Below are 11,198 nucleotides of genomic sequence, written 5' to 3'. Positions count from 1 at the left end.
CTGTATGTTTGGAAACCATTTAAACAATCGTTCTCTCTTCCCAAGCAATTAAAGAGCAATTACTTTACAATGCTAAAGTGTACGTCAACTTATTTGCTTATTATTGTACTCTTTAGCTCCACTTCTCCATGTCTTGTGGCTTTCTTTAATGAGAGAGAAGAAGAAACTCAACATGCACAAGCTATATTGATGGCAAGAACATGTGAATAGAATCGGAAATCTAGCTGAAAATAACTCTATACCCATGTAAGAAGTTGGGAAGTCTTATGAGTTTCTTTAATAAGGGGGAAGAAGAAATCGTACATGCACAAGCTAACTTGATGGCAAGACCACGCAGATAATATACAAAAATCACATTACACCCATGTAAGAGACAAGGAAGTAAAAATCCTTCTACATTTGTTTTTGTCAAAGTTATGGTAGGACAATCATGGCTATATTTTAATTTGCTCTTGCGAAGAGCTTCTCCAACCTCATTCAAGGGCTTGAATCATATTCCAAATTTTATATATTCATAAATAGTAGTGATAAAATAACATAACCACTACTATAATTTTTGTTAGATACTAATATGCCATTTATTAGGCGGTGCCCTTAAGTTTGGATATGGGTCCAAATCACTTGGGATGGACCATAATAAACAACTTTAACACTCTACTCATTAGGAGATTGTGAAAATCCAAAATTCATAACTCATTCAATAGCTCCCAAAAGCTTCTTTGAGATTAGAACATGTCGCACGTTATTCCATTATTACTTGAAGTTTTAAATTTTTATGGATGTTAGACACTGCTATGCAATCACTCCCCTTTGCCCTAAGAAAATGTGGATAAAATGTACTATGTTATCGAGAAGCCTTAATTCAATACATATTTTTAAATTTATCTTTTCTTTGTCCCAAGGATAATGCCAAGTACAAACAAATGAACCCTCACGAAGAAAGACATATTTGGAAAACAAGAAATTTTGTTAGAGATACGTACTCCTTACTAATGCCTAAAATGTCATCTCGGCATTTTAATAAATGAGCTCTTTAGGCATTGGAGAGAGAAATTGTGCAAATTGAAGTACGGGAGGTCATTTAATAACACTATCAAAGCGTCATAAACAATTCAACAAGTTACTCTCCCTTCCATCCTTAATGGAAGATTTACAAATGGGGCTTCTCCCTCAACTCTATTCTCACAGGGTATTGGTAAAGCCCTATTATTTTTGTATTGCAAGAATAATGCTTACGATAAAACTATAACAACAAATGACGAATTTGCATAGAGAGATGTATCTAGTAGAGAGCCATGGAAAACAGCCTAGTATAAATAAATGCATCGGGAAATAGTGATTTTGTTAAATTGTCTTTTGGAGTTAGTTGAGTAACAATGTTTGTTAGGTTGTACGTATATTGAGTAATGCACATACATGACACCTGCCACATGATTCACAACCCCAAAAGTTCGAAAGAGAGATGTGTGCACACACACAATTCATTAGACTTATTTTATATTTCGTAGAATGTAGCCAATTTTCCTTAACAACCACACTTTCCATTTTGTAGCATGTTCATGTTCATCTTAAATTGTAATGAGTGATTTATTTCTGTTCCATCAGGGTCTTATCTTTCTATAAGGATTAGGAGGGTTTGACATTAAAGGTGGAGAGAGAGAGAGAGAGAGAGAGAGAGAGAGAGAGAGAGAGAAGAAAGGACATGCCATATGCCATTGAATAGCCTATAGCTAATTAGAATATGAAAGGGCAATCTAACCTTCATCTAACAATCGGCAATGGTTCGGCACCGAACCGAACCGTTTTCGGTTTGGTTTCAACAGTTTAAACGGTTTAACGGTTTATTAATTTTTAATTTTTAATTTTTTTAAAAAAATTGTAAAACAATTGTAAATTTTTTTTTAAAAATTGTTTAAAAATAATCATTTCATTTTCATGCCTTATTCTCACATTTTGGGAAAATTTTTAAATTTTTAAATTTAAAATTTGACCTAAGCTGAAAACCGAAGCCGAACCACGAAACCGCGGTTTTACCAGTTTAATGGCTTAATGGTTTGAATTTTTTTTAATGGTTCTGTTTAACGGTTTCGTGGTTCAGTTCAGGTTTCAACATCTCTAAATGGTTCGGTTTGGACCCTCTCAAACTGAACTGAACCGTTGCTGATTGTTACCTTCATCTACTGGCAACTACCCATTTTTGTATTGAACGAAAATTTTAAGGGGAATATGTGTAGAGATATTTGAAATTCAAAATATATGCTTGTTCTCTTGTTTGCACAATTACATGTGTGTATGCTTGCAGCTCAAACTTAAGGCTCCTGATTGCATAAAGAGTTAAGATTAATGATATAATTAAAGAAAGCCATAAGAACACACAACAGACAATACACTTCAACAGTGTACACATTTCTTTGTCAGTCACGACTCACAACATGCACTCCTCAATTGCAACGTTCCTTTGGTAAAAATGTGCCACATTGAGAGTCATTTGTAAACTCCACACACACAACATGAAAAAGTTTACTTTGGTCCTCCCACTTTACATGCACATTGTGCGTGAAAGCGCTTCACTTTGGTACCACTAGTCGTGTATCGCCATGTGTAAGTGCACAATTTTTGTACTTCAATTCCATGCTACCATGTTGGTAGTACAAAATTCTTCTTTTTGTCTTCCCGTTTCATTTCTTTTAAAGAAAAGTCATTTCTTTTAAGTATGCTTGTTTGTCTCGAAAAAATGACCAAAATATGTTGAAAGATCAAACACATAATTATACCTGAAGCAATAATTAGAAGATTTGAGTTCATTAAGGCAACAATTCAATCACGGAACTCTTATGAAATGGCACATGAGTGCATTTTTTCTTAATGAGTCGTAGTTTGCTAGTAATACTTATCAACTAATCTAACAATTCAATCATGAAACTCCTATCAAACGACAAAGGAGTGCATTCTTTCTGTCTTGAAGAGTTCCTATTTTGTTAGTCATACATATGACTAGAAAATGGGCAACATGCACTCATTGGGGAGGAATAATAACAAGCCTAGTTGATGAGCTATGCTTGCAGTTTATTTTATTTTTTAAAGAAGATATCTTGTCATTAGTGTAAACATTTTACAAGATTTTTAAACTTTATGTGATCAGTAGGGAAAACAACCACTTCGGAGGTTGAAAATGGCAATAAGGAGTACTATAATTGGATGTCATGAATGGAGTAGCTGTCCAGCTGATAATAAACTCATGCTGTTGAGCAATTTTAGCATCAGAATCTCCAACTATATCATCCCATTGTCCCTTCAAAGTATGAACTATGTCTAACCAGATATTTGAAACCAATTCAGTTGGTGATGTTTTAAGTTGATGGAAAATGAGAGAGCACCGAGCCTTCCAGATGTGATACACAGTGGTACTACTCAGTATCTCCCATACTGGTTGGACTTCCTTTCGTATTCTTGAAAACTGTAATGACAGCAATGGTAATGTATGAACACTTCCAGATTTAGTGTAAAATCCATGGTCCATAGATTCGGTATCATAATGGAACGCCTCACAGACAAATGATGTCCAAACCACCATGCCCCAAGTGAAAACCAACGGGGGAAAATAGTTAGCAAAAATTCTAAGGAGACGTTGCCATATCGGTTGAGACTCAATGCATTGCCATAAACAATGGTTTTGAATTTCTGTTTGTAAATGGCATCAAGCACAACTAGAAGATACTCCCATCCTATGCAACCATGTGCCAACCGGCAAGGCTCGGTGTACCAGTAACCATTGTACATGCAAAATTTGGTGTGGTTGTTTTCTTGCCCATAATATAACCCAGAAGTATGCAAGGAATTGGGGAGTAATACCTTGTTGATTCCAATATTGAAATGCAGCTGGTAACACATCCTGTGTATCTGAAAGCACACGACTTCTTAATTGTACAGAATATTGGAAGAAATTGAACTTGTTACTCGTAAAAGGATCTATTCACTGATAATCAATTGGGTTCCAATCTAATCTTAATACCGGTTTTTTGGCCAACACCCACAACTTCCAATGTGCCCTTATTTCCTCTATCATTGGATCAATATACCATTTACGGTCGGCATATCCGATGACCCTTATCTTGTGTTCAATAGCATAAGGGTAATCTATCGCCATTTCCCCCGACTGAGACAATTGGTTTGTTTCATCCACCTCAAAAGACCGGAAGGTCTTATCATATGAATACCCCTTAACAACCAAGTGTACTTCCAATCTTGAAAAAAACCCAACCCATCTATGGTTACAGTTATTGGGTGGTATGGGGAGTCTACTCATAGCGTCTTGAATTTGTTGATACATTATTTGGCCACCATGCATATTACCTAGAAATTCATTTTGCTCTTCCCATGAATGCAATACAAATCATTGCCAGGTCTGAATTGTTTTTGTAGGACCTTTTGTCATTTTTCCCCACGATAACCTTTGTCTAGAGCTATGCTTGCAGGTTATGGGATGACTAGCTAGAAGTATAGGGAAAAGAGTCTCAACTTGGACAAGTTAGGATTGGGTTGTGAAGGGGGTTCAAGTAGGAGCACACTTTCATCAATCCCCACTATACCTAGAATCGGCGAAAATGCCTTCATCGATTTGGTATTCGAATCAGTGCGGGGTTCAAACTAAACCCTGAACCCTAAACCTTCATTGGTCTGGCATATAGGAAAGAGGCGCGCATGGGTTCACACAAATGCCTTCCTTCATTGGTTTTGCATTAGAATGAGAGGGATTGAGACAAATGCCTTCATTGATTTGGTATTGAAGACAACACGGGGTTCAAGCAAACGCCTTCATTGGTTTGGGCATTGGAATGAGGGGCGTGCGAGGGTTTCGGCAAATGCGTTGGGGCATCATTTTTCATGATCATGATCTGTAGGATCGGCATTGGAATGAGGTGCACAGGGGTTCAAGTAAATTGAAATCTTCGGATCACAATATATGTACATACATACACACATACATACATACATACATACATACATACATACATACATACATAGATACATACATAGATACATACATAGATACATGCATGCATAGATACATACATACATACATACATACATACATACATACATACATACATACATACATACTTACATACATACATACATACATACATACACACACACACCCATACATGCATACATACATACATACATACATACACACACCCATACATGCATACATACATACATACATACATACATGAGTGTAGGGAGGTCTCCATCTGAGAGAGAGAGAGAGAGAGAGAGAGAGAGAGAGAATACATTACTTCCCTAAAGCATAGTTTTGTAATTTATGAGAACTTTGAGCCTCTTCTCACACTTTTTGGTTGCTCAACCGCTTTTCTTTCCATTTCACTTGAATTCATGCCCTCCTTTCTTCCTTTTCTTTCTCTTCTCTTCTCTATCTCTATCTCTATCTCTCTGCAGAAGCAGAAGCAGGAGAAAGAGAAGGAGAAAACCCAAACCCTAGTTTCAGCACAGTGGATGCATGTATGCAGACAGCACAAGAAAAAAAATAAATCTAATCCTATACAGGTCTATAGGCGTATATCTTTCCCTTGCTTAAATCTAAGCCTAAGCCTGATTTCTAACTCTAAGCCTGATTTCTAACCCTAAACCCTATACTTGAAACACCCCAGGTATTCGAGAGAAGGATTAACCCTAAGAGCGCTCACACAAATATGAAGTTTAAAGGAATCAAATCCTTAAAGCCAACTCTTAATCACCCATTTGCATTTTAGAGAAGGTTTAAACCTTACCTCTAACTCTAAATCCGAAACAAGAAATCTTAAAACAACCTGGTGAATGATAAGATAAGCATTGAACACCTCAAAATCCTAAACCTTCACCATGATCTACCCAGAGAAATCTTCAGAGAAGATTTCAAAACCCTAGCCTAATCCTAATCCTAATCCTAATCCAAACCCCAAACCCTCGACATTAAACACCCAGAGGAGAAGATTTTAAAACCCGAAACCCAACACTAAAACATCTGCAAAAAGGATTTCAAAAAGTTTAACAATCCTAAACCTATACCCCAAAGTAATCTTCGGAGAAGAATTCAAAAGCATAACATTAAATGCTCTATTCAGCAGGTCTCCGTACTTGAAAGAGCGTTCTCTAGCTTCTTTAAAATTGCTATTACTACTGCCACTGCAACGATGACCATCAATGTGTCAGTCATATCTCATGCTTTCTTCACAGAGAAAGGTTCAAGCAGGAACCAGAAGATTCACCATGATTCCCCAGCTACATCAGATAATTTTGCCATAGAAACCAAAGACAACGAATGCATTTCCCCTGCTTTGACTTCGCGAGATGGAGGCTCTAATTATAATTCTTCCTCTTGTCCAAGGGATTTCGCTTCCCCCCGGAGTACAGTGAGCAATGTGAGTAACGTTAGTAATATGAGTAATGTTGTGGGTTCAAGCCCTTCTTCTCCTCAATCGAAGTCTATTTCTTCTTCTTCAACCTCCTTGCATCACAAATCGCAAACAAAAAGGAAAGGAAATCGGAAGAAAGGAGGCCGAGGGAAGCAAAGTGCCTCTGAAAAGGCAGTTTCAGATCACCCCAAGAACCATAGTATGGTGTCAGGCTCATCTTCAAGACATGTATCGATAAGTAATAATGATATGGTCTCAGGTTTGGGCTCACCTTCCAGACATGTATCAATAAGTAGTGATGATAACATATCAGGTTTGGGTTCAAATGCAAGACATGTATCAATAAGTTGTAATGATAAGGAACCGTCACGACATGTAGCGATAAGTAGTGATGATAACATATCCGTTTTGGGTTCAAATGCAAGACATTTATCAATAAGTGGTAATGATAAGGAACCATCACGATATGTGGCGATAAGTAGTGATGATAACATATCAGGTTTGGGTTCAAATTCAAGACATGTATCGATAAGTGGTAATGATAAGGAACTGTCACAATATGTGGCGATAAGTAGTGATTATAACATATCAGGTTTGGGTTCAAATGCAAGAAATGTATCAATAAGTAGTAATGATAAGGAACCGTCACAATATGTAGCGATAAGTAGTGGTGATAAGGTATCCGGATTGCCTTCTAGGAGTGTATTGATGGGCAATGTTGATATGATGTCAGGCATGGGATCCTCTACAAGAAATGTGCTGATTGCCAATGTTGATATGGTATCAAGCTCACATTCCGGAAAAGCATCGATGATGAAAACGAATGATCTGGTATCAGATGAGAGAAATGTATCAACGATGAGCTCTAATGATATGGTATCTTCGGGATTAGGATCATCTTCGGGAAATGCATTACGAGGAAATCATGAAATGGTATCTAATGCATCCTGTGATGAGCCGGCTGTAGTAGTAGGTGAAGCGGAGGTGCTGATGAGAGAGGTGAGCGAAGAATGCTCATCGGCCCTTGGCATCGTGAAGGAAGATCTCGAGTTTTACGGGCTATGCCACCTCCCGAGGTCCATGGATCGTGCCACACTTCTCAAGGACAAGTCGGGCATAATGCATGTGGGCGTGATGGTCCGGAATTCTGGTAAGGTTTCATTTTCTTTGTTTTTACTTCTTTTCCGTGTCGCATTCATGGAGCATTCATGGATACTTTTAGCTACGTGTTAATTCTTCAATTTTGAGGTTGAAGAAAACCCACAAAAACATATATGTTGAGGTTGAAGCAAACCCAACAAAAGAAACATATTTAGGACATGTCAGATACTTAGAAACATTCAAACAATTGGACATAAATGTGCCAAAATTTATAGCTATAGAGAAATCAGGAACATGTTAATCCAAAGGATTCTACATAGAGCTCTTGGGCTTAATAAACTTTGTAACTGTAACATACACATTAGATATATCTCTAAACTATATCTCAGTCAGAAGAATTGTTACATCGAGCATGCACATACAATTCATTACTATCTGCCTTTATCTGAAGGATTGCTACATGGAGCTATAAGATTAAGTGGACATAACTAAAATGTAGAAGATACACATTTCGATTCGTTGCCAATCTACCTTAATCAGAAGGATTGTTGTATATGAGATTAGTTAGATCATACACAATAAGTCTTATCAATATCTTACAGATTAGAATTGTTACATAGAACAATTAGATTAAATAGACTAACTCAATATTAGCTAGGACACACACACGCACACCTGATTCACCATTAATCTATCTTAATCACGTCAGTTCTTTTAAAATTCTCCATGACTTTCATTGCAATTCTGCCACAGATCTCAATCTCCAGAGCATAGAAGAGCTCGTGATTCAAAAAGATAAAGCAGAGCAAGAAGTGGAAAATTGTGAGGCTGATGATGATAATATTGTCATTCTAGTGTCAATTGCACCACACATATGTATTAGGACTCTAAATTGCATAGGTTTCACAATGATATGTTTGCAGATCGTCTTCAAATAACTCAAAAAACACAAGATTTCGAGGAATTGCGGCTAAAATACGACAAACTTACAGAGGAGGTCTTGCATTTAAGGTAAAGATTTTTTAAAAATTTCCCTCTCACAATCAAACGTGTGCAAACGCTTTAAAAAGAAGATTCCATCCAATTGTGTTTTCATGAAAGCCAAAGAAAAAGAAAATTTCCGGAAAAAGCGAGAAATCCATTCAAATGTTGTTACTTCATTTGCTCTAAATGTTAAAACCATTGAGATATACTAGACAAAACAAAAACTCGAATTCAACTTCCGAATGATTAAATGAAAAGGAAGATATCCACAATCAGATAACAAAAAATGAAAAAAAAAAACACTTCATAACTCTTTTCTCATTGAAAGAAGCTTTGGTGCATTGAGACAGAACCATGCTAACTCGTGCGACGCAATTGAGGAAAGAGAGCGAAAAAGCCACCGAGTTATTGAGGCTAGAGTTCGAGAAACTAGTAAAGGTATGTTAAAAAGAAAGATTGGTAATAAAAAGAAACCCACTCTCTTTCTCTCCTTTTCATAAAACTCTTGTGATAAAGAATTACTTGGTAACTTTCCTCTCTCTCTTTTTTTTTACTTAGAACTTGCTCTTGGACCATTGCTCTGAAGAAGGCGAAGAAGAGCATAAAGGATAAAGAAAGGTACCCAACTTTCCGTAATCTTCGCGTACCATATAAAACGATGAGCATGCTTAAATCCTAACCTTTTCTTCTAGCCCATGAAAGTCTTTCTATCCTCTTTTAATTGGGACCGTCTTATTGGAACAAGAATTTCAAGCTCCCAATGTTTAGCCGATAAGGAGCTTTGAGTTCTTCGAACTACTTTGAAGGACAGACACCATAAAAGAAGCCTTGAATTTTTTATCTCAAAAAGACTTTGAAAAACACACCATAGGACTTTAAAACCCTTAGATTCATAAATAGATAAACCTTCTCATGAACCTTTTGAGTTTTTGAAATCCTTTTAAACGACACCATGAAATTCGATAAACATCTCATTTTCATTTTGAGTTTCGGAATTCCTAAAAGAACACCATGAGAAATTTAGATTTCAATAGAATTGTTAACACCGTAGACAACAATGCAAGAAAGCATGTAGACTCTCACAGCCTTTTTTTGAGCTCTTTTATCTTTATAGGTACCGAGAATGAGCTTCTTCTTTTTTCTTACAATTTAGCCCTTGGGCCTTGTTTAAGGACTTTCAAGTTTCTTGCTTTATCTTCTTTACGCAGGTCGTGTTGGTACTTTTCCACATATAGATGGAAATTGGAATCCCTTTTCTTTTGGCTTTCCGTATAAGCCGATGACATCTTCGTTCTTGTGGCACCTAATTGGCGTTGTCAAATCTCGTCTATACCCATTTGGTGGATGAGTTGAGGTCTCAAATGTACCATGGTATCCAACGCCGAAACTTTTCTTTTCAATACTTTTGACTCGGAATGTGCAAAGTCATTAATTACGTAATGTACAAAAGATTGTATACATAGAAATATCTTTTACCCTTAAAAGTAGTTATGTTTCTAGCTCTAAAACCTCAATTTTTTTTTTTTGTGTTTAACAAATTGTTTCTATACTTATTTACTTGATGAATTAAATCGGTATTGGCTCAACAAGTTAATGTTTCTAACCTTAGTACTTTGCTCTATGGTAATGCTTTCCAATATCTTGATTGTTGACAATTTCCTAGGACCTTTGGACACTTAATTGCCTACGTGTACTCTTAAATATCTTGTGACTCTTTGTAAATGGTGTTGTAAATGTTTTTAATCTAGAGAGTGTTGTCATGTTTCTTAAATGTGGTTTGGTTACTTTTGTCTATCATTTGTGTTAGATTTAAATATTGAATGGGTACCAGTTTTTGGTCATTTACATATCTATCGAGTGGCTACTTTGTGAATTGCATTATTCACATCCAGTTGCTACACATTTTCACATTCAAATTGGAAAATAATAATATGAGTTGGACGTACCATTCCATACCAAAGGTAATGGTAGATATTAACTAGCTATGGCGCAAATGTGGACAAGTGACAAATTTAGGACGACTAAAATTATACAAATATAATAAATGATGTGATTCGACCAATTAAAGGAATATGGTTGTAAGTAGTTATGATTCCACCACATCATCCATGGTTAAGTCATGTGTTCATTATTCCCTCTTTTCTTCTGTGCATTTATGTGGCCCTTAGTACTAACAAAAAATAGCAAGATAGTTACGCAAATGTAAAGAATGCCGTATGAAAATGCATTGATGACATCAAATGTGTTTTCTCACATGATTCATAGATTTGGAAGAAACAATGAAAATGTGATATAATAGTGGTGTGCTTCTAGCTCTAAATTGCACAAAGAAAAATATATTATTAGCTCTCTCACAAACTTTTGGGCAATGTGGTGGGAATTGAAAAGTAATAGATGAATAACTTCGTAAATAACAAGATGAAACACTTCCATGTGCAAATGAAAAGCACTCTTAACCTGTAGTTTCAATTAGAGGTGGCTTGCATTTGGTCGACTTGTCCTCTCACAATATGAATGCACATCCCTTGGACGCCTTTGATAATCCACACATGTGTTGAGAAGTCACATTTCTAGACCTTTCTTTACCTTTGTCCATTGCATAAGGCATTGTTTGACTACTTGAGGTCTATGATTCAATTGGAATATGAGCAATGGGTTCTTGTTTCATTCTCCATAGAATACCATAACAAGTGTATA

General features: G+C 36.4%; 1 protein-coding gene across 2 annotated transcripts; it reads left to right on the top strand.

Annotated features, from left to right (window-relative positions):
• The first annotated feature begins 5,521 nt into the window (after nucleotides 1–5,521).
• On the top strand, nucleotides 5,522–9,985 carry LOC147864381 (uncharacterized). Of its 2 annotated transcripts, XM_087320161.1 has the most exons (8): nucleotides 5,522–6,725; nucleotides 6,909–6,965; nucleotides 7,002–7,566; nucleotides 8,271–8,339; nucleotides 8,441–8,528; nucleotides 8,852–8,939; nucleotides 9,060–9,119; nucleotides 9,710–9,985. In XM_087320161.1, exons 1-7 carry the CDS (start codon nucleotides 6,195–6,197, stop codon nucleotides 9,111–9,113), a joined length of 1,452 nt encoding a protein of 483 aa, XP_087176287.1. In that variant the 5' UTR covers nucleotides 5,522–6,194; the 3' UTR covers nucleotides 9,114–9,119; nucleotides 9,710–9,985. The 2 variants fall into 2 exon arrangements, with proteins under 2 accessions (XP_087176287.1, XP_087176288.1); XM_087320162.1 differs by lacking the exon at nucleotides 6,909–6,965 and having other exon boundaries at nucleotides 5,523–6,675; nucleotides 7,150–7,566.
• Nucleotides 9,986–11,198: the final 1,213 nt, after the last annotated feature.

The sequence above is a fragment of the Azolla caroliniana genome, unplaced genomic scaffold (assembly GCF_043228905.1).
Source record: "Azolla caroliniana isolate FFs.n. ecotype wild unplaced genomic scaffold, voAzoCaro1.0.p SCAF_5, whole genome shotgun sequence".
NCBI lineage: Eukaryota > Viridiplantae > Streptophyta > Polypodiopsida > Salviniales > Salviniaceae > Azolla > Azolla caroliniana.
The sequence above is the reverse complement of the archived record's forward strand: the minus strand, read 5'-3'. Positions and strand labels throughout refer to the sequence as shown.